The sequence below is a fragment of the Scyliorhinus torazame genome, chromosome 9 (assembly GCF_047496885.1).
Source record: "Scyliorhinus torazame isolate Kashiwa2021f chromosome 9, sScyTor2.1, whole genome shotgun sequence".
In the NCBI taxonomy this organism is placed as follows: domain Eukaryota; kingdom Metazoa; phylum Chordata; class Chondrichthyes; order Carcharhiniformes; family Scyliorhinidae; genus Scyliorhinus; species Scyliorhinus torazame.
The window spans coordinates 24614446-24638431 of NC_092715.1; the positions used below are offsets into that span (position 1 = coordinate 24614446).

Here is a 23986-nt window from a genome sequence, read left to right on the forward strand (position 1 = left end):
TCTGTCTAGCCCGGATTCTCCTCCGAACCCTCGCTCTGTCTAGCCCCAAGTCTCCTCTGAACCATCGCTCTGTCTAGCCGAGATTCTCCTCCAAACCCTCGCTCTATCTAGCCCCAAGTCTCCTCCGAACCCTTGCTCTGTCTAGCCCCAAGTTTCCTCCGAACCCTCGCTCTGTCTAGCCCGAATTCTCCTCCAAACCCTCTCTCTGTCTAGCCCCAAGTCTCATCCGAGCCCTCGCTCTATCTCGCCCGGATTCTCCTCTGAACCCTCTCTCTGTCTAGCCCCAAGTCTCATCCGAGCCCTCGCTCTATCTCGCCCGGATTCTCCTCCGAGCCCTCGCTCTGTCTAGCTCCAAGTCTCCTCCGAGCCCTCGTTCTGTCTAGCCCCAAGTCTCCTCCGAACCCTCGCTCTATCTAGCCCCAAGTCTCCTCCGAACCCTCGCTCTGTCTCGCCCGGATTGTCCTCCGAACCCTCGCTCTGTCTAGCCCCAAGTCTCCTCCGAACCCTTGCTCTGTCTAGCCCCAAGTCTCCTCCGAACCCTTGCTCTGTCTAGCCCCAAGTCTCCTCCGAGCCCTCGCTCTGTCTAGCTCCAAGTCTCCTCCGAGCCCTCGTTCTGTCTAGCCCCAAGTCTCCTCCGAACCCTCGCTCTGTCTTGCCCCAGGTCTCCTCCGAACTGTCGCTCTGTCTAGCCCCAAGTCTCCTCCGAACCCTCGCTCTGTCTAGCCCCAAGTCTCCTCTGAACCCTCTCTCTGTGTAGCCCCAAGTCTCATCCGAGCCCTCGCTCTATCTCGCCCGGATTCTCCTCCGAACCCTCGCTCTCTCTAGCCCCAAATCTCATCCGAGCCCTCGCTCTGTCTAGCCCGGATTCTCCTCCGAGCCCTCGCTCTGTCTACCCCGGATTCTCCTCCGAACCCTTGCTCTGTCTAGCCCGGATTCTCCTCCGAACCCTCGCTCTGTCTAGCCCCAAGTCTCCTCTGAACCATCGCTCTGTCTAGCCGAGATTCTCCTCCAAACCCTCGCTCTATCTAGCCCCAAGTCTCCTCTGAACCATCGCTCTGTCTAGCCGAGATTCTCCTCCAAACCCTCGCTCTATCTAGCCCCAAGTCTCCTCCGAACCCTTGCTCTGTCTAGCCCCAAGTTTCCTCCGAACCCTCGCTCTGTCTAGCCCAAATTCTCCTCCAAACCCTCTCTCTGTCTAGCCCCAAGTCTCATCCGAGCCCTCGCTCTATCTAGCCCGGATTCTCCTCCGAACATTCGCTCTGTCTAGCCCGGATTCTCCTCCGAGCCCTCGCTCTGTCTATCCCGGATTCTCCTCCGAACATTCGCTCTGTCTAGCCCCAAGCCTCCTCCGAACCCTCGCTCTGTCTAGCCCTGAGTCTCCTCCGAACCCTCGCTCTATCTAGCCCCAAGTCTCCTCCGAACCCTCGCTCTGTCTCGCCCGGATTGTCCTCCGAACCCTCGCTCTGTCTAGCCCCAAGTCTCCTCCGAACCCTCGCTCTGTCTAGTCCCAAGTCTCCTCCGAACCCTCGCTCTGTCTAGCCCCAAGTCTCCTCCGAACCCTCGCTCTGTCTAGCCCCAAGTCTCATCCGAGCCCTCGCTCTGTCTAGCCCGGATTCTCCTCCGAGCCCTCGCTCTGTCTAGCCCCGATTCTCCTCCGAACCCTCGCTCTGTCTTGCCCCAGGTCTCCTCCGAACTGTCGCTCTGTCTAGCCCCGAGTCTCCTCCGAGCCCTCGTTCTGTCTAGCCCCACGTCTCCTCCGAGCCCTCGTTCTGTCTAGCCCCAAGTCTCCTCAGAACCCTCGCTCTGTCTTGCCCCAGGTCTCCTCCGAACTGTTGCTCTGTCTAGCCCCGTGTCTCCTCCGAACCCTCGTACTGTTTAGCCCTGAGTCTCCTCCGAACCCTCGCTCTATCTAGCCCCAAGTCTCCTCCGAGTCCTCGTTCTGTCTAGCCCCAAGTCTCCTCCGAGCCCTCGTTCTGTCTAGCCCCAAGTCTCCTCCGAACCCTCGCTCTGTCTTGCCCCAGGTCTCCTCCGAACTGTTGCTCTGTCTAGCCCCGTGTCTCCTCCGAACCCTCGTACTGTTTAGCCCTGAGTCTCCTCCGAACCCTCGCTCTATCTAGCCCCAAGTCTCCTCCGAACCCTCGCTCTGTCTAGCCCCAAGTCTCATCCGAGCCCTCGCTCTGTCTAGCCCGGATTCTCCTCCGAGCCCTCGCTCTGTCTAGCCCCGATTCTCCTCCGAACCCTCGCTCTGTCTTGCCCCAGGTCTCCTCCGAACATTCGCTCTGTCTAGCCCCGATTCTCCTCCGAACATTCGCTCTGTCTAGCCCGGATTCTCCTCCGAGCCCTCGCTCTGTCTAGCCCCAAGCCTCCTCCGAGCCCTCGCTCTGTCTAGCCCGGATTCTCCTCCGAACCCTCGCTCTGTCTAGCCCGGATTCTCCTCCGAACCCTCGCTCTGTCTAGCCCGGATTCTCCTCCGAACCCTCGCTCTGTCTAGCCCCAAGTCTCCTCCGAACCCTCGCTCTGTCTAGCCCCAAGTCTCCTCCGAACCCTCGCTCTGTCTAGCCCCAAGTCTCCTCCGAACCCTCGCTCTGTCTAGCCCCAAGTCTCCTCCGAACCCTCGCTCTGTCTAGCCCCAAGTCTCCTCCGAACCCTCGCTCTGTCTAGCCCCAAGTCTCCTCCGAACCCTTGCTCTGTCTCGCCCGGATTCTCCTCCGAGCCCTCGCTCTGTCTAGCCCCAAGTCTCCTCAGAGCCCTCATTCTGTCTAGCCCCAAGTCTCCTCCGAACCCTCGCTCTCTCTTGCCCCAGGTCTCCTCCGAACCGTCGCTCTGTCTAGCCCCGAGTCTCCTCCGAACCCTCGTACTGTTTAGCCCTGAGTCTCCTCCAAACCCTCGCTCTGTCTAGCCCCAAATCCCCTCCGGACTATGGCTCTGTCTTGCCCCAAGTGTCCTTTGAGCTCTCGCTCTGCCTAGCCCTGAATCTCCTCCGAACTCTCGCTCTGTAGCTCAAGCCTCCTCCGAACTCTCACTCTGTCTAGCCCGAGTCTCCTCAGAACTTTCCCTCTGACTAGCCCCGAGTGTCCTCTGAATTCTTCAAATAAATGAAATAGAAGACAATGGAAGGAAAGTAGGACTGAAATGAGCGGAAAACCAATGATATCGAAGGATAGAGAGATGGAACAGTACTTTGAAGTGTTGCTTTCAAAGGATTTGGGCGAAAGGCAGGAATTCCATTTGCAAAGGGAAAGAAAGGAAGTGTTAAAATTAATTCTGGGAGAACCACTGTTACTAAATTATTGGACTGCTTATCTGACTTTCAGTACCGGATGGTCAAGAAATTTTCTCCAATTAAATATTGGGAAGACTGAAGCTATTATTTTCGATTCCCCCGGCAAACTCTGTTCTCTAGCTACCGACTCAATCCCTCTCCCTGATAGCGGTCTGAGATTAAGCTGGCCCATTCGTAACCTTGGTGTCACGTTTGATTGCAAGATGAGCTCTGATCTCATTTGTGGTATCGCCTAAGGCAGCACCACAAACCTCCCGATCTCTGTAATCCTGTAACCTCACCGCCTTCTGAGATCATTGCGCTCCTCTAATTTTGACCTCTAATGCAACTCCAATTTTAATTGCTCCACCATTGGTGGCCCCAAGCATTGGAGCACCCTCTCTGCACTTCTTCACCTCTCTATTTGCTTTCTTCCTTTAAGACAATCCATAAGCTTTTGGTCCTCTAACCTGATATGGCTTGGTGTCCTACTTTGATTTATAACGCTCCTGTGAAGCAGCTTGGAATATTTCATTACATTAAAGGTGCAATATAAATATAAGTTGTTGTTGAGAAGTCATTTGCGATTGCGATTTTCAGATTTTTGCATACAATTTTGAAGAATATTTTAGCAATATTTTCTTGTATTAACTCTGAATTATTTTTAAGCCTCTCGTACTTGATCAAGACTGCAACACATTGAACTCACGGGAGATTCGATTAGAGAAGCGTACACTATTTCGGTAAGTTAACAAATCGTCTTTGACTGGAACATTGGCACAGGAGTAGGCCATTCGGCCCCTCGAGCCTGCTCGTCCATTCAGTTAGGTCACCTTAACTCCATCTTTCTGCCTTAGTTCCGTAACACTTCATTAACCTTGCGTCAGAAAAATCTATCAATCTTTGTTTTTAAAAAAAGAGGTGGGGGAGGGGTGGCGCGGTGGTGGTGTTTATCGGTTTCCAGTGTGGTGATGTTTGTGATCTACAAAATGCAATGTGAATGAACTGTTAATTTTAATAGCCAATAAGCCCTAAGCTTTGAAATTTGTATTTGAAACGTACCTGGTCATTTGGATATATACATGGAATCTGTCTTCTCCTGATGCACTGTCACCACCAAATCTTTTTTTTTTTAATTTAGAGTACCCAATTCATTTTTCCAATTAAGGGGCAATTTAGCGTGGCTAATCCACCTACCCTGCACATCTTTAGGTTGTGGGGGTGAAAACCACGCAAACATGCGGAGGACATGTAAACTCCACACGGACAGTGACCCAGAGCCGGGATCGAACCTGGGACCTCGGCGCTGTGAGGCTGCAGTGACTAGCATATCTAATAATAATCTTTATTGACACAAGTAGGCTTACATTAACACTGCAATTAAGTTACTGTGAAAATCCCCTAGACGCCACACTCCGGCGCCTGTTCGGGTACACAGAGGGAGAATTCAGAAGGTCCAATTCACCCAACGAGCATGTCTTTCGGGACTTGTGGGAGGAAACTGGAGCACCCGGAGGAAACCCACGCAGACACTGGGAGAACGTGCAGACTCCTCACAGACAGTGACCCAAGCGGGAATCGAACCAGAGACCCTTTCTTTTTTAAGCAACAGTGCTAACCACTGTTCTACCGTCCAACCATGTAGCTACCCTGAAAAGACCAGCTGAACACTGAATTTGGGGATGTGTCCGAGATAGATTAGTCTATAGCAAGGCAATTCAAAAGCGGTTGTTAACCGAAAGCAACCTGACCTTAAAGAAAGCTTTAGAAGTTGCAAATCCAAGGAATCTGCAGCCTAAGAAGCTAAACAATTAAGTTCAAGCACAAGAATTCACAAGATGTCGAACACAAACACAGACATGCCCTTGCTATAGGTGTGCAAAAACCAGGCACTCAGCAGCAGATTGTTGGTGCAAAGACATCGGGCGGGATTCTCCGGCCCTCTGCGCTGAAATCGCACTCGGCGCGGGGACGGAGAATTACCAAAAATAGGCACCCACGCCGGCACGCGATTCTCCGGCGACCGGATCATCGCCGCCAGTCGCACGCACGTGATCGATGCGGTGCCGGTCGGGGGCCAATGAAAGCGTCCCTGCACCGATTCTCTCTGCTCGACGGGCCGACTGCCCGCCGAGTCCCACTGGCGTGGTTCACATGTGGTCCGACCCGGCGGGACCTCGGCGTTCTGGCTGCGGGGGTCGCCCTGGTGGGGGTGGGTGGGGGGATTCGACTGCGGGGGGGAACTCCACGGCGGCCAGGCCCGCGATCGGTGGCTACCGATCGGCGGGCGCGCTCATTCCGGGAGGGTGGGGGGCCCTATGTTTCTCCGCGCCGGGTCCCTGTAGGGCGCCACCATGTTGCGCGGGGGTTGGCGCGAAGACGGCCGCCGCTCGCATGCGCAGCCGCGCGGCCCCCTTGAAGATGGAGAATCACCCCGGATTTTCTAGGAAAAAGTCCGGTGTGATCCCCGCCCGTTTTCCGGTGGGCGTGGGGACTTAGTCCCCAGAGGAGAGAATCCTGCCCATTGTGCAGTAGTTAAGATAACCACTGACAACACGGGCACCAAGCTAAAGACACCAGAGGTTGCAGCAAGTACTAAAAAGCAGACACCTGGGGCGAAATTCTCCGGAAACGGCGCGATGTACGCCACAAAACGGCGCCAATCAGACGGGCATCGCACCGCATCAAAGGTGCGGAATGCTCCGCATCTTTGGGGGCCGAGCCCCAACATTGAGGGGCTAGGCCGACGCCGGAGGAATTTCCGCCCCGCCAGCTGGCGGAAACGGCCTTTGTTGCCCCGCCAGCGCGGAAATGACATCTCCGGGCGGCGCATACGCGGGAGCGTCAGCGGCCGCTGACAGTTTCCCACGCATGCGCAGTGGAGGGAGTCTCTTCCACCTCCGCCATGGTGGAGACCGTGGCGGAGGCGGAAGGGAAAGAGTGCCCCCAAGGCACAGGCCTGCCCGTGGATCAGTGGGCCCCGATCGCGGGCCAGGCCACCGTGGGGGCACCCCCCGGGGCCAGATCGGCCCGTGCTCCCCCCCCCCCCCCCCCCAGGACCCCGGAGCCCGCCCACGCCGCCTTGTCCCGCCGGTAAGGTAGGTGATTTAATTTACGCCGGCGGGACAGGCAATTTATCAGTGGGACTTTGGCCCATCCGGGGCGGAGAATCCAGCGGGGGGGCCTGCTAACCGGGGCGGCCCGATTCCCGCCCCCGCCGAATCTCTCAGGTGCCGGAAACTTCGTCAACCGGCGGGTCGGGATTCACGCCAGCCCCCGGCGATTCTCCGACCCGGCGGGGGGTTGGAGAATGTCGCCCCTGAGGTTTGCCAACAACCACACAGAGAATGACAACCTCCAGGATGTCTGATGTATTGACTATTGTTGTTGCTTGTTCATGGAGCTAATTGACTGTTAATGTTCTACTGTTTATCGTGTCAGGAACCATTGATTTCAAGGGAGAGGAAATGTGTATTCCCAGTGTTGTTAATGTTTCCTCACAAGCAGCCTTGTAGCTGAACAGGGGCAGTCCAAGAGAATGATTGCAGATGCCATTGGCCATTTGCACGGGCAAGTGGGCAATCTAACATTGCAGCCTGTAGAGCTAAATAAAGCTCTATGTTTTGGTTGAACCTCCAAGGCCTGCAGGCTCGATCTCAAATCCACCAGAGTTCCCAACCAAACATTTATATTTAATCTAACTACCTGGGATAAAATGGGCAAAAGCCTCCAGCAGACGTCCAACATGCTGTCTCACAGGTGTGTGCGAGGCACGTTCTTGTTCACACATTTTCACCCCAGGTACTTGTAATTTGTACCGTTGTGACGATGAACTGGTAAAGGGGAAGGAGGACAAAAATGCCTCTTTGGTTGCACCATGAGGCTGGTTTAGCTCAGTGGGCTAGACAGCTGGTTTGTAATGCAGAACAAGGCCAGCAGCGCGGGTTCAATTCCCGTACCAGCTGAGAATTCTGAATCCTCCCTCTCTGTACCCGAACAGGTGCCAGAATGTGGCGACCAGGGGCTTTTCACAGTGACTTCATTGCAGTGTTAATGTAAGCCTTGTGACAATAAAAAGATTATTATTATTACTGTTATTATTATAGAACAACTGAAACACAGTTGAATGGGATCATGTCACCAATAAGATACAGAAAAACTGAAGTTCTAAATGTTTTGTTGAATTATTTGACTTTTGAGTATACTCTTATTTTTAAAATGAAATCAATTGGTTGAAATATGACCCCGTACACTTTTTTCTATTTTCAGGCTGGACCTTGTTCCCATAAATAGATCAGTCGGTTTAAAGGCCAAACCCACCAAACCTGTGACAGAAGTACTGCGTCCAGTGGTGGCAAAATACGGGTTAAATCTCAGTGACTTGGTGGCTAGAATTGTGAGTATATGGAAATAAGAAAGAATGAAAAGACTTGAATTTATAATTGCACCTTACCTGATCCCTCAGGAATGGGTCAAAGTGCTTTGTATGTGGTAGGTTTCTTCAAAGTGCCCTGACTGTTACCCTGGTAGTCCGCAAATATATTGTGAACAGGGTGATTGAGCATTCAGCAGTGAGTTGTGGAGTAATGCTGGTCAGAATATCTGAGAGAACCACCTACTTTTTCTTGCACAGTGGTCTGGATTCACTGCTTCGCGACACCAGAATTGCGACCAGGCAGGAAATCGCAGGTAATAAGAAAATTGAGGTTTATGCCCGCTCCGATTTCGGAACCATGCTCTGGTCCCTCGCTGGCATTGATGTTTGCGCCTGTAGCCGCGGATCTATACAAACCCGTCATTTGCGTGGATTTCAATATCAGTAGTAGGTTGGACATTTCAGCTCTCTCCCTCTTAGGCAGAGTCTCATGGGCGCGAATTAGTACAAGTATTGACAAGTGGGACTTTGGTGCCATGGCTGCGGAGCGGGTGGGGGAGGCTAGAAAAAACCCTGAAAAACCTTCAAACATTGTCAGGATTGCTTGGGGGTGGCTTGTCGACGGTGCCAAGTCTGAGGACTCTGGGTGTCTCTTCTCCCCACCCACCCACCCATCAGGTGCCCACCAGATGTTGGCACTCCTCAGAAACGCTGCCCCACTGCAGAGGAAGCAGGAAATCGGCAGAGCTCACCCCAAGCAGAGGGCATCTGCACCATGACCTTTGGAGCCCTCCGTGGTTCTCTGCCTCTCTGAGGGTAGAGGCCTCACCAGTGACTCCCCACCCCGCCGGATCATCATTGGGGAGGCAGTGGCGTAGTGGTATTGTCACTGGGCTAGTAAACCAGAGACCCACAATAATGCTCTGGGGATCCAAGTTCAAATCACGCCACTGCTGATGGTGAAATCTGAATTCAATAAAAATCTGGAATTACAAGTCTAACGATGAAATAATTGTCGTAAAAACCCATCTGGTTCACTAATGTCCTTTAGGGCAGGAAATCTGCTATCCTTACCTGGTCTAGCCTCCATTAACGGGCCATCCACCTCATATCAGTGGCCTCCCGTGATCCAGCCGCTTTCTCAGCAAGTGGTCATGTTGGCGCCGATTAGTACTCCATTTGAAAAACGTGAACTTGATGGAAGGGCTGCTGAGGGGCCCCAAGAGGTGGGTGGCCATCTTCGCTCACAGGCAATGAGCCTGGGGCAGTTAGGCATGCTGTCCCTATGCTCAGAGGGGGGGGCTGGGGCAACCGGGAGGGGGAGAGTGCACCCCTTGTTGGGGTGGGGCACCATGGGGGTGCTGAGGGAGGGGGTTGCTCCGCTGGGGGTGAGGAGGGGGAAAATGTGCCCAGGCCTTCCATGCCAACCACTGGACCGTGTGTCCCCGTTCTGGGGACAACCCTAGTTCCCTGCCTGTCTGCCACCACCGACCACCCATAACTCCCACTGACCGGGGAGGCCTCTGGCCATGCGGCTGAAGGCTATTGCTAATAGGGAATTGGCACTTGTGGTTAAGTGAGCACTTCACACAATCCAGTGGATTCCCAGTGGGTGGGCGGGCCAAGTAGCATGTGGGGCTCATTGCCTAGCATCCCAATCACATCTTGTTGCATGGACACTGTGCTTGAACACTGTAGGAGGCAACACCACAAATGCAGCAGCCACACCTCTGAACACCCAGGGGATGGATCCTAGCACCGGGCACATGCCCATAGCCGGGATTTGCCGACATTCTGCTTGGTGTCTGGGTGCAGGGTGTACGGTCCGGTCAGCAGTGCGCTCCCACCATGGCAGGGTGTGTATGGGCAGGGCATGTCGGGGGGGGGGGGGGGGGGGGGGGGGGGGGGGGGGGGCAGGGCATGTCGGGGGGGGTATGGGCAGGGCATGTCGGGGGGGGGGGGGGTGACGGTTTGGGTGGTGAAGGAGAGGGGAGGCTTGTTTTTCTTGACTTTGTTTTTTTTTAGAGAATATTGGAAGCTCGTTTCTCTTTTGAATAGGTTAAAAATATCAAACGGCTACCTTCTCATGGTGTCATTACAGCACTGAAGAAGGCCATTCAGCCCATCAACTCCAAGCTGGCTCTCTGTAGAGCAACCCTGTTAGTTCTGTTTCATAAGTGTATACGAAATAAGAGAGGAGTAGACAATTGAGCCTGCTCCGCCATTCAGTTAGATCATAACTGATCAATTTGTGGCCTCAACTCCACTTACCTGCTTACTATAGCCCTTGCCTCCATTGTAGGCTAAAAAGAATCTTATCTGCCTCGCGTGTGAATATATTCAGTAACCCAGCGCCCAATGTCCTCTGGGTATACTGGACTCCAAAGATTAATGACCCTCAGAGAAGAAATTGCTCTTCGTTTTTGCCTTAAATGAGAGATCCCTTGTTCTGACACGGTACTTCCTCGCTCTTAATTCTCCCATGGATTAAACATCACTCATCAAATTCTGCACTGTAGATTCTATGATTCCATCTATGATTCTATGACCTGTCAAGCACCTCTGAGTCTTATATGGTTCAATGTTCCCCCTCCCTATCCCCATAGCTATCCATGGTTTTTTCCACTGGTGCCTATCCAATTTCCTTTCGCAATCATTGGTCTTCCCCATTTCCACCGTCCTCATGCATGGCAACGAATTCCAGAACATTCCCACTCGCTGCATCAGACGTTCTTCCCTACATTCCCCCTGCTACTCTTCCCAAAACTTTAAATCGTTGTATCCTAGTCCTTGTACCATCAGCTAATAGGAATGGTTTTTATTAGTCTACTTCATCTAAATCTGTCATCACCTTGTATACCTCTACAGACCTTCCCTCAAACTGCTTTTCTCCAAGAAAAAACCCCCCAGCTTAGCATTGCTGCCTCACAGCCCCAGGGACCCGGGTTCAATTCTGGCCTCCGGTGACTGTCTGTGTGGAATTTGCACTTAGAACATAGAACATAGAACAATACAGCGCAGTACAGGCCCTTCGGCCCACGATGTTGCACCGAAACAAAAGCCATCTAACCTACACTATGCCATTATCATCCATATGTTTATCCAATAAACTTTTAAATGCCCTCAATGTTGGCGAGTTCACTACTGTAGCAGGTAGGGCATTCCACGGCCTCACTACTCTTTGCGTAAAGAACCTACCTCTGACCTCTGTCCTATATCTATTACCCCTCAGTTTAAAGTTATGTCCCCTCGTGCCAGCCATATCCATCCGCGGGAGAAGGCTCTCACTGTCCACCCTATCCAACCCCCTGATCATTTTGTATGCCTCTATTAAGTCTCCTCTTAACCTTCTTCTCTCCAACGAAAACAACCTCAAGTCCATCAGCCTTTCCTCATAAGATTTTCCCTCCATACCAGGCAACATCCTGGTAAATCTCCTCTGCACCCGCTCCAAAGCCTCCACGTCCTTCCTATAATGCGGTGACCAGAACTGTACGCAATACTCCAAATGCGGCCGGACCAGAGTTCTGTACAGCTGCAACATGACCTCCCGACTCCGGAACTCAATCCCTCTACCAATAAAGGCCAACACTCCATCGGCCTTCTTCACAACCCTATCAACCTGGGTGGCAACTTTCAGGGATCTATGTACATGGACACCTAGATCCCTCTGCTCAGCCACACTTTCAAGAACTTTACCATTAGCCAAATATTCCGCATTCCTGTTATTCCTTCCAAAGTGAATCACCTCCCACTTCTCTACATTAAACTCCATTTGCCACCTCTCAGCCCAGCTCTGCAGCTTATCTATATCCCTCTGTAACCTGCTACATCCTTCCACACTATCGACAACACCACCGACTTTAGTATCATCTGCAAATTTACTCACCCACCCTTCTGTGCCTTCCTCTAGGTCATTGATAAAAATGACAAACAGCAACGGCCCCAGAACAGATCCTTGTGGTACTCCACTTGTGACTGTACTCCATTCTGAACATTTCCCATCAACCACCACCCTCTGTCTTCTTTCAGCTAGCCAATTTCTGATCCACATCTCTAAATCACCCTTAATCCCCAGCCTCCGTATTTTTTGCAATAGCCTACCGTGGGGAACCTTATCAAACGCTTTGCTGAAATCCATATACACCACATCAACTGCTCTACCCTCGTCTACCTGTTCAGTCACCTTCTCAAAGAACTCAATAAGGTTTGTGAGGCATGACCTACCCTTCACAAAGCCATGCTGACTATCCCTGATCATATCATTCCTATCTAGATGATTATAAATCTTGTCCCTTATAATCCCCTCCAAGACTTTACCCACTACAGACGTGAGGCTCACCGGTCTATAGTTGCCGGGGTTGTCTATGCTCCCCTTTTTGAACAAAGGGACCACATTTGCTGTCCTCCAGTCCTCTGGTACTATTCCTGTAGCCAATGATGACATAAAAATCAAAGCCACTTCCTCCCCGTGTCTGCTTGGGTTCTCTCCGGCTACTCCGGTTTTCTCCCACAGTCCAAAGTTCAGCAGTTTAGATGGATCAGCCATGCTAAATTGCCCCTTAGTGTCCAAAAATATGCAGATTTGGTGGGTTATGGGGATAGACTGGGGGAATGGGCCTAGGTTGGGCATTCCTGTGGAGGGTCGGTGCAGACTTGATGGGCCGAATTGCCTCCTTGTGCACTGTAGGGATTCTATGAACCTAACCTATAGTTAAAATCCCTCCACTCTGGAACCAGTCTGGTAAATCACCTCTCCACCCGATCCAAGGACCTTCACATTCTTCTGAAGGTGTGGTGACTGTAATCTTACAGTTGTGGCCTAACCAAAGCTAAAGGTTTCACCCTAACTTCCCTGGTTTTGTATTCAATACCTTTATGCATGAAGCCAAGATCACAAATGCTCTGCTAACTATCTCTCCATGTGTTGTGCCACCATTAAAGATCAATGCCTATGAATCCCCAGGTGCCCCTCTCTCTACACACCTGGAACTGTGGCATTGTTTATATTGTTCCCTTATCCCTTCTGCCATAATGCAACACCTCATAATTCTCTATTAACTTCCATCAGCCGCTAGCCTGCCCGTTCCGCCAGTGTGCCCATTCAGTCTCCCCATTCCGCCAGCCTGCCCCGCCAGCATGCCCATTCCGCCTGCCCGTTCTGTCCACCTGCCTGCCCATTCTGCTAGCCTAGCTGTGCAGTCTGAGTCATGCTACATGCAGGCCTTATTCAGACAAAGCCAACGAGAAAAATGTTTTTATTAAGTATTTGATACTGTTGCTTGATCGATTTTGAAATTCATGTGAAGAATATTTAATGGAGAGAAAATGAAAATCGCTTATTGTCACAAGTAGGCTTCAAATGAAGTTACTGTGAAAAGCCCCTAGTCGCCACATTTCGGTGCCAGTTCAGGGAGGCTGGTACGGGAATTGAACCCGCGCTGCTGGCCTGCCTTGGTCTGCTTTAACCCTGTGCTAAACCAGCCCCTATTTCAAAGTTCTAGTGATTTAATATTTTGTATTGAATGTTTCTTTTTCCAAAAACAGTTTGTCTGTAATAGACTGAATTAGAGACTTCCTATTGCAGCTTTTGTTTCTATTCAAATTCCAAGCAGTCGCTGTTTTTTTCTTAGCAAAATAAGTGAGATTTGTCACGGTAATTTGAAGACAAATTGGATAAAATAATTTAGAAAGATTACAGCTAAGCTTAAAGTTAGCTATTAACTTTACTCTTTGCTTCAGGAAGCATTCCAGAAAATGATAACACAACTATCGAGACTCAGATGGAGAAAAACTGTTCCATCATTTACATTTAATTATTTTTGACACAAGATTTGACATAACTGCTGTGCATGAATGAAATGCTAGTGATTTGCTTTTAACTGGAAACTGGCATCAGCTGTCTGTTTTCTTTTGTTGTAAATTAACCCAGTGGCAAATTAAACCATTTTGTCATTCTCTAATTTATGATCCACAAAAAATAATCATTGCACTTCTTAAGTTAATGGCATTCCTCTCGTCGTAAGAGTGTGAATTTTCCGATTATTGCCCAATAATCAGTGGCCCAGAATTTATTGCACTGCAAAAATGGTTCCGAGTGCCATTAGTTAGACAAGTGGGGCTTCATTCTCCGACCCCCCGCCGGGTCGGAGAATCGCCGGGGGCTGGCGTGAATCCCGCCCCCGCCGGTTGCCGAAGTCTCCGGCACCGGATATTCGGCGGGGGCGGGAATCGGGCCGCGCCGGTTGGCGGGCCCCCCCGCTTGGATTCTCCGGTCCGGATGGGCCGAAGTCCCGCCGATAAATTGCCTGACCCGCCGGCGTGGATTAAACCACCTTTTGAACAGCGGGACAAGGCGGCGTGGGCGGGCTCCGGGGTCCTGGGGGGGGGGGGGGCGCGGGGCGATCTGGCCCCGGGGGGTGCCCCCACGGTGGCCTGGCCCGCGATCGGGGCCCACCGATCCGCAGGCGGGCCTGTGCCGTGGGGGCACTCTTTCCCTTCCGCCTCCGCCACGGTCTCCACCATGGCGGAGGCGGAAGAGACTCCCTCCACTGCACATGCGTGGGAAACTGTCAGCGGCCGCTGACGCTCCCGCGCATGCGCCGCCCCGAGATGTCATTTCCGCGCCAGCTGGCGGGGCAACAAAGGCCGTTTCCGCCAGCTGGCGGGGCGGAAATTCCTCCGGCGCCGGCCTAGCCCCTCAATGTTGGGGCTCGGCCCCCAAAGATGCGGAGCATTCCGCACCTTTGGGGCAGCGCGATGCCCGTCTGATTGGCGCAGTTTTGGGCGCCAGTCGGCGGACATCACGCCGTTTCGGGAGAATTTCGCCCGTGATCTTCCAGTGGCGAATTTAAGCCAAAAAGTTGTTGGGCAGCTCGTGTAACTGCGTTATACTGACGGTCTGCACATTGAAACATCTTTACTATCAATTCTGACCATGTAAACAGTACCAAGAGTATCTGTTCACATTTTAGTCTGCTATGTTTGACCTGTCAGTCCCACTTCACAAAGTTCATTCAAATCTGCTAGTCATCTTCTCTATATTTTTTGCTGTGCAAGCTCTGCTAATATAATCCCCTGGGAATAAGGTGGGCAGCAGATGAGGGCCCCGAATTGTAATAATTTTCACATGGTGGGCAAATTCATTTGAAAGACGGCGTCCTGCAGAGCAATGATATTAAGAACAAAATGTGAGATTTTTGTAAGTACAGGAAGTATTTAGGGCGGCGCGGTAGCACTGTGGTTAGCACTGTTGCTTCACAGCACCAAGGACCCGGGTTTGATTCCTGGCTTGGGTCACTGTCTGTGCGGAGTCTACACGTTCTCCCTGTGTCTGCGTGGGTTTCCTCCGAGTGCTCCGGTTTCCTCCCACAAGTTCCGAAAGATGTGCTGTTAGGTGAATTGGACATTCTGAATTCTCCCTCTGTGTACCCGAACAGGCGCCGGAATGTGGCGGCTAGGGGATTTTCACAGTAATTTCATTGCAGTGTTAATGTAAGCCTACTTGTGACAATAATAATAATAATTATTATGAAATATTTATTCATAATTGATTTCTCCGATATCGCAGCGTTTAAGCTTAGGGCAGCTGTAGCTGCTCAGTGCCTAGTGGTCATCTTAATTCTTTAAGGAGATGCACATTATAAATGAGCAACCAGAGATCAGTGAATTGGATTGGATTTATTTATTATCACGTGTACCGAGGGACAGTGAAAAGTATTTTTTTGCGAGCAGCTCAAACAGATCATTTAGTACATGAAAATAAAATAAAAAGAAAATACATAAAAGGTCAACACCAGGTCCACAATGTAAATACATAGACAGCGGTATTGGATGAAGCATACAGAAGTGTAGTATTAATCAGGTCAGTCCATAAGAGAGTTGTTTCAGAGTCTGGTAACAGCAGGGAAGAAGTTTTCGAATCTGTTTGTGCGTTTTCTCAGACTTTTGTATCTCCTGCCTGAAGGAAGAAGTTGAATGAGTGAGTAAGCTGGGTGGGAGGGGTCTTTCATTATGCTGTCCGCTTCCACAAGGCAGCGGGAGGTGTAGATAGAATGGACACAATCGTTAAATGCTGATCAGAAATTCAATTCCATTTAACAAGAAACACTTGGTCAACTAACACGAGCAAAGGTCAATTAGATTTGCTTTAGCTAAATAAATCGGCAAAACTCAGGAAAATGACGGCGCCATTTAGGGGGAAACAATCTTGGAGAAGCAAGTCACGATGTTGCTTGGTCACTAGTTCCCTTCTGCTTCAGTTTATGTGGTGCACTAATGTTAATTCAGAAAATTGGACATTGCCATTGATTTATTGAGGGGTGAAGTTATGAAAATTAAGTTTATAGCAAGGTTCACAGCAGAGAGGATACCTGGATGTAATGGTCCCCGTTCTCATGCCATATCATCCTTGAAATCTGTGCTATTGTCATGGCAAATGTTATCAATGTCCTGGAGTTTTGTGGGTGGGTGGGTGTAGAAGCCAGGTATTTCAAATACAACTAGTATAGGTAAAAGATAGCTGTTTTTAGTACTCATTTTTAAAAATGAGAATTTCAGCACACATAAATTCATGACTTCAATGTGATACATGAAACAGCATAAAATTCCATTATAAGATTATAGCAGCACAGTTGCAAGACAATTTGACACTGCTTGTGCTAATTGTCAAGGCCAAAGACCGAGTTCCATGGCAACTAGGTGGCAAGAATCCAATGCAGTTTGTAAGAGCATTGAATCATATATATATTCTCGATATGAAGTCTCAATTGTTACATTAGCCAAGCCAGCTAAAAGATTAGCAAAATATCACATTCCATAACATGTAGACATGAAACAATTAAAAAGCTAATGTTGCACATTGAAGATGGACGGCTTGCCATCAAATCAAATGTGTTTGAGTCTAACCCAAACCAATTAGGATTATATTGGGGTGTAATTAGACGACTTAAGACAGATATGAAAGTGTATAACTGAAAAGTTTCTCCCCGCCATTTTAGGAGTTGTCTTTGGGGGTTATGTCAGTCTAACAGTCTGTGTCAGTGATGTTAGTCCACTTTTGACTTTGAGTTTGAGTTTAGCTGAAGATTAGCTTTCTCTTTCTCTTCATGTTTCATTGCCAGACTTTGACCTTTTAAAACTTACTTTCGAGCTGTCTGCCTAAGCAAAGAAAGATAATGTCTGTAATTCTCTGAAAGCTTCGAATTGTCTACGAATTGCCTTTTAAATGACATTCAAATTGTAATCAAGCGACTACAAATAAAACAATTCCTTTTGGCACCTGAGAAGTTTATACTGCAAATTTCTGCTGAGTTCCAGTATTTGCAAAGTGCTACTGATAACCGAATAGCAGAGATAATATAAATTCCTTCAACTATACACAGTCGAATAATACAAGGAATCGAACAACTTGGCAAAGTCTACAAATATTACAAATCTTACAACTTGTCATATTGCGCCAGGACTTGATTCATCAACTAAGCTTCCCCCAAACTTGGCGTAGTTCGACAGGTTAAGATTCCCATAAATTATTAGATTCCTACATTTTGGCGAGCCAGCCAGGAGTCGAACCTAGAATCTTCTGATTTCAATAAATTAAAGATTCCTTCAGTGGGGTGGGATTCACTATTAACCAGAAACCCACCTGGACCAGCCACATATGGCATGGCTGTGAGAGTGGGTCAGAAGCTGTCAATTCTGCACCTTGCCTTCTGCCTCCCTAAATCTCCACCACAAACAAGGCTCAAGTCAGAAATGTCTTGGATAGGTGCGACTATATGGGGATCCATGGATGTGCAGTTAACTAAAGCCTTGCCAGAAATGCCCATATCGCAAGAATTAATATATTTAAAAAAGTGAGCCAATTTCAGGCAAATTAGGCAGTCCGTGCCCACACTCTAAAAGACCTGCTGAGGCCAAGCCCAATAAATAGCAAGTAATATTCTAAACACGCAAGTGCCAGGAATGATCATCTGCAGCAAGGCAGAACCTAATGCGTCCTTATTGCATTCAATGGCATTGCCATTGCTGAATGCCTTACTATCAAATTCCTGGGCAGTGGAGAGGTGGGTGTGATCACCATTGACCAGAAGCTCAACTGGGCCAACCATATATACCACAGTTGGATAGGCGAAGCTATAGCAACACTTAAGAAACTCAACACCATCCAGTTAAAAGCAGTCCACTTGATTGGCACTTCATCCACCAACCTAAACATCCACCCTCTGGAGCACTGTGGCTGCCTTATATGTAGTGATCTCTGTATGTGCATGTACATAAGGGGTTAATGTGTAATTAGTAGAATCAGATGATCACTAGAGGGCAGTACTAACGGGTATAAAAGCAAGCTCATTCTGCTCCCCGCTCTCCTTTGGGTGTATTGTGACGAGAGCACAGGAGTGTAGATTAGCTCAAGAGTGTTAGTGTAGATAAACATAGTTACTGTATTTAGATCTTGTTAACCTTATTGCTAGTATTAATATTAAAGTAAAGAACTCACAAAATGTTTGTTTTAGTTACTCAAATCTTTTGTTATTACTGGGCGACTTCGAGTCTTTCTATCAAGATTTAGAAAACCTCATCAACAACAGTTGCGTAATTGAGTAATATTCAGTAGTATAACATAACATACTACCAGTAGTGTAATAAAACACTATATTTAATCTGTACTGCAGCATCTTGCCAAAGCTTCTTCGGCAGAACCTCTCAAGCAAGCTACCTCCAACACCCAGGACAGCAGGTGCAAAACACCATCACCTTGAAATGACGTCATCCAAACTTGGATGTAGATCGTCATTGCTAGCAAAAATAATCCTGGAATCCTTCACTGTGCACTTTGTCCCTTTCACACATACTGCAACAGTTCAAGAAGGTGCCCACCAGTTACTTATAAATAAAATATTAAGGTAGATAAGTCCCCAGGTCCTGATGGGATCTACTCCAGAATACTGAAGGAGGCTGGAGAGGAAATTGCTGAGGCCTTGACAGAAATCTTTGGATCCTCGCTGTCTTCAGGGGATGTCCCGGAGGACTGGAGAATAGCCAATGTTGTTCCTCTGTTTAAGAAGGGTAGCAAGGATAATCCCGGGAACTACAGGCCGGTGAGCCTTACTTCAGTGGTAGGGAAATTACTGGAGAGAATTCTTCGAGACAGGATCTACTCCCATTTGGAAGCAAATGGACGTATTAGTGAGAGGCAGCACGGTTTTGTGAAGGGGAGGTCGTGTCTCACTAACTTGATAGAGTTTTTCGAGGAGGTCACTAAGATGATTGATGCAGGTAGGGCAGTGGATGTTGTCTATATGGACTTCAGTAAGGCCTTTGACAAGGTCCCTCATGGTAGACTAGTACAAAAGGTGAAGTCACACGGGATCAGGGGTGAGCTGGAAAGGTGGATACAGAACTGTCTAGGCCATAGAAGGCAGAGAGTAGCAATGGAAGGATGCTTTTCTCATTGGAGGGCTGTGACCAGTGGTGTTCCACAGGGATCAGTGCTGGGACCTTTGCTCTTTGTAGTATATATAAATGATTTGGAGGAAAATGTAACTGGTCTGATTAGTAAGTTTGCAGACGACACAAAGGTTGGTGGAATTGCGGATAGCGATGAGGACTGTCGGAGGATACAGCAGGATTTAGATTGTCTGGAGACTTGGGCGGAGAGATGGCAGATGGAGTTTAATCCGGACAAATGTGAGGTAATGCATTTTGGAAGGTCTAATGCAGGTAGGGAATATACAGTGAATGGTAGAACCCTCAAGAGTATTGAAAGTCAAAGAGATCTAGGAGTACAGGTACACAGGTCATTGAAAGGGGCAACACAGGTGGAGAAGGTAGTCAAGAAGGCATACGGCAGGCTTGCCTTCATTGGCCGGGGCATTGAGTATAAGAATTGGCAAGTCATGTTGCAGCTGTATAGAACCTTAGTTAGGCCACACTTGGAGTATAGTGTTCAATTCTGGTCGCCACACTACCAGAAGGATGTGGAGGCTTTAGAGAGGGTGCAGAAGAGATTTACCAGAATGTTGCCTGGTATGGAGGGCATTAGCTATGAGGAGCGGTTGAATAAACTCGGTTTGTTCTCACTGGAACGAAGGAGGTTGAGGGGAGACCTGATTGAGGTCTACAAACTTATGAGGGGCACAGACAGAGTGGATAGTCAGAGGCTTTTCCCCAGGGTAGAGGGGTCAATTACTAGGGGGCATAGGTTTAAGGTGAGAGGGGCAAGGTTTAGAGTAGATGTACGAGGCAAGTTTTTTACGCAGAGGGTAGTGGGTGCCTGGAACTCGCTACCGGAGGAGGTGGTGGAAGCAGGGACGATAGTGACATTTAAGGGGCATCTTGACAAATACATGAATAGGATGGGAATAGAAGGATACAGACCCAGGAAGTGTAGAAGATTCTAGTTTAGTCGGGCAGCATGGTCGGCACGGGCTTGGAGGGCCGAAGGGCCTGTTCCTGTGCTGTACATTTCTTTGTTCTTTGTACTTCCTCAACCTAAGCCTTGGGGACAGGAGAAGACCCTTTGAATCCGCTCCGCCATTCAGTATTATCGTGGCTGATTTTGGGCTTCAAGTCCATTTTCCTGCCCGCTCCCGATATCCCTTGATCCTCTGTGAGAGCACAAATAGGTCTATCTCAGCCTTAAATATATTCAATGGTGGCAAATTCACAACCCTTTGGGTAGAGAATTCCAAAGATTTACAACCCTTTGGGTGAAAACATTTCACTTCAGACCTAATTGATAGGCTCCTTATCTTGAAACTGTGACCCCGTGTTCTACATTCCATAGCCAGCAGTAACTGCATTTCAGTATCTGCTCTGTCAAGCCTCTTCATAATCTTAAAGGTTCACTAGGTGGATCCAGGGTATGGAGGGATTTTCTTATGGGGAGAGGATAAATAGGTTGGGCCTGTGCTCATTGGAGTTTAGAAGAATGAGAGGTGACTTTATTGAGACCTATAGGATTTCTTTACCTTTTCTTTTATTTTAGCGTTTCCAACTCCAAAGTGCTGTATTTTTTTAAAAATACATTTATGGGATGTGTGTCGCTGGTTAGGCCAGCATTTATTGCCCATCTGTAGATGCCCTTCAGAAGGTGGAAGTCAGTTGCCTTCTTGAACCGCTGCAGTCCCTGACATGTAGGTGCACCCACTCTGCTGTTAGGGAGAGAGTTCCAGGATTTTGACCCAGCGACAGTGAAGGGACAGCAATAAATTCAGGGTGGTGAGTGACTTGGTGGGGAACCTCCAGGTGGTGGGGTTCCCAGGTATCTGCTGCCCTTGTCCTTCTAGATGGTATTGGTCGTGGGTTTGGAAGGTTCTCTCGAAGGGACCTTGGTGAGTTGCTGCAGTGCATCTTGCAGATGGCACACATGGCTGCTACTGTTTGTTGGTGGTGGAGGGTTTGAATGTTTGTGGAAGGAGGAGCAATCAAGCGGGCTACTTTGTCCTGGATGGTGCTGAGCTTCTCGAGTATTGTTGGAGCTGCACTCATCCAGGCAAGTGGACAGTATTCTATTACACTCCTGACTTGTGCCTTGTAGATGGTTGACGGGCTTTGAGGGATCAGGAGGTGAGTTACTCGCCATAGGATTGGCCTGCCCTGGTAGCCACAGCATTAATGTGGCTAGTCCAGTTCAGTTTCTGAACAATGGTAATTCCCAGGATGGTGATTGTGGGGATTCAGCAATCATAATGTAATTGAATGTCAAGGGGAGATGGTTAGATCCTCTCTTGTAGGAGATGGTCATTGTGTGGCGCGAATGTAACTTATCAGCCCAATCCTGGATATTGTCCAGGTCTTGCTGCATTTGGACACAGGCTGCTTCATTATCTGAGGAGTCGCGAATGGCGCTGAACATTGTGCAGTCATCGCAAACATCCCCACTTCTGCCCTTATGATGGAAGGCAGGTCATTGATGAAGCAGCTGAAGATGGTTGGGCCTAGGACACTACCCTGAGGAACTCCTGCAGCGATGTCCTGGAGCTGAGATGATTGACCTCCAACCACCACAACCATCTTCCTTTGTGCCGGGTATGACTCCAACCAGCGGAAAGTTTTCCCCCTGATTCCCATTGACTCCAGTTTAACTAGGGCTCCTTGATGCCACACTCGGTCACTCTCACCTCACCTCTGGCATTCAGCACTTTTGTCCATGTTTGAACCAAGGCTGTAATGAAGTCCAGAGCTGAGTGACCCTGGAGGAACCCAAACTGAGCGTCCGTGAGCAGGTTATTGCTGAGTAAGTGCTACTTGATAGCACTGTTGATGAACATAGAACATACAGTGCAGAAGGAGGCCATACGGCCAATCGAGTCTGCACTGGCCCACTTAAGCCCTCACTTTCCCCCCCTATCCCCATAACCCAATAATCCCTCCTAACTTTGTGGTCACTAAGGGCAATTTATCATGGCCAATCCACCTAACAAGCACGTCTTTGGACTGTGGGAGGAAACCGGAGCACCCGGAGGAAACCCACGCAGACACGGGTAGAACGTGCAGACTCCGTACAGACAGTGACCCAGAGGGGAATCGAACCTGGGACCCTAGCGCTGTGAAGCCACAGTGCTATCCACTTGTGCTACCATGCTGCCTGTAAAACCCTTCCATCACTTTGCTGATGATGGAGTGTTGACTGATAGGGTGGTAATTGGCTGGGTTGGATCTGTCCTGTTTCTTGTGTACAGTACACACCTGGGCAATTTTCCGCATTGCCGGATAGATGCCAGTGTTGTAGTCGTACTGGAACAGTTTGGCTAGGGGTGCGGCAAGTTCCAGAGCTTAAGTCTTCAGTACTATTGCCGGAATATTATCAGGACCCATAGCCTTTGCGATATCCACTGCCTTCAGCTGTTTCCTGATATCATGCATTGCCTGAAGACTTTCATCTGTGATGCTGGGGTCTTCTGGCGGAGACCGAGATGGATCATCCACTCGGCACTTCTGGCTGAAGATTGTTGCGAATGCCTCAGCCTTGCCTTTTGCACAGATGTGCTGGGCTCGTCCATCATTGAGGATGGGGATAATTGTGGAGCCTCCTCCTCCACTGAGTTGTTTAATTGTCCACCACATTCATGGTTGGATGTGGCAGGACTGCAGAGCTTGGACCTGATCCATTGGTTGTGGAATCGCTTAGCTTTGTCTATTACTTGCTGCTTATGCTGTTTGGTACACAAGTAGCCCTGTATTGTAGCTTCACCAGGTCGCCACCTCATTTTTCGATATGCCTGGTGTTGCTCCTGGCATGATCCCCTGGCTTGGTGGTAATATTAGAGTGGGGGATATGCTGGGACGTGAGGTTGCAGATTGTGGTTGAATACATTTCTGCTGATGCTGATGGCTCATGGATGCCTAGTCTTGAGTTGCTAGATCTTCGAAGTCTATCCCATTTAACACTGTTGTAGTGCCACACAACACAATGGAGGGTATCCTCAATATGGTCATTCGAACCACATCTGTAAGCTAGGTGACATTGCGATGATTTGCTCACAGTGCCACCACCCAGCTCCCCCCTACCACTTCTTGCTGACCACTCTTTCATCAAACCAGTCCGAATTCAGCCACTAGATTCCTGCTGACTCTTTGAGTGTAAAGGGCCTTTAATTGACAATTCAATAAGTAGCGGAATGCTGGCCAATAAAAACAAATGTGGATGTAAAATGGCATGTGAGCACGTGGGCCTACAGGACAAGGAGAGACATATAGACCAAGTATTTTTCTCCTCCCCGCCTCATATTCTATATTCCTGTTTAACTTTCATCATTTCTGTTTTGTTTGTAATTTACACTGAGTGACATATTTTGTATTGTTTATATTCCATAGAACGGAGAATCAGAAGTTTTAGATCTTGGTGTTCCCATCTCTAATCTTGATGGACAGCGTGTTGTTCTGGATATTGCAGAATATGTGAAGGAAAAAGGTAAGCATGATATAAGCTATACATTTTCCTCAATGATTCCTTTTTCTCTTTTACAGCATGTAATTATGTACTATAGTGCAAAGCAGTTGCGTGAATAATTATTTTAATAAGTAATTTTGATTAGTTAACCAGCCAATTATTTTATCAGTGTTTGACTAAAGTTTGGCAAGAAGCTAATGAAGAAATGCAAATTGGATGGTAATTATAATTGTGTAAAATGGCCACACAGTTGTTGAGTTTAAGCAAAGGTATATTCGTTATTTGTTTCATTATAATGTGTACATTACAGTGGAGCACAACTTTATAAGAAAAGGACTTGAGTCGCTTTTTAAAGCATTCAAATCTTCCATGAAAGTACTTTTTACAAACATGCCAGTTTGATGCCAAAAGATTTTTGTATTGCTAAAACTTAGGCAATATTATAAGCATCACA

General features: G+C 48.8%; 1 protein-coding gene across 2 annotated transcripts in view; it reads left to right on the plus strand.

Moving 5' to 3' along the window:
* Window positions 1-23986, plus strand: part of rgs12b (regulator of G protein signaling 12b) — a 279570-nt gene that overhangs the window by 217130 nt on the left and 38454 nt on the right. For both annotated transcript variants that reach the window (XM_072515711.1, XM_072515712.1), the window contains 3 exons: window positions 3932-4005; window positions 7532-7658; window positions 23457-23553. In XM_072515711.1, coding sequence (XP_072371812.1) covers window positions 3932-4005; window positions 7532-7658; window positions 23457-23553 — 298 coding nt within the window. The remainder of the gene's footprint in view (window positions 1-3931; window positions 4006-7531; window positions 7659-23456; window positions 23554-23986) is intronic.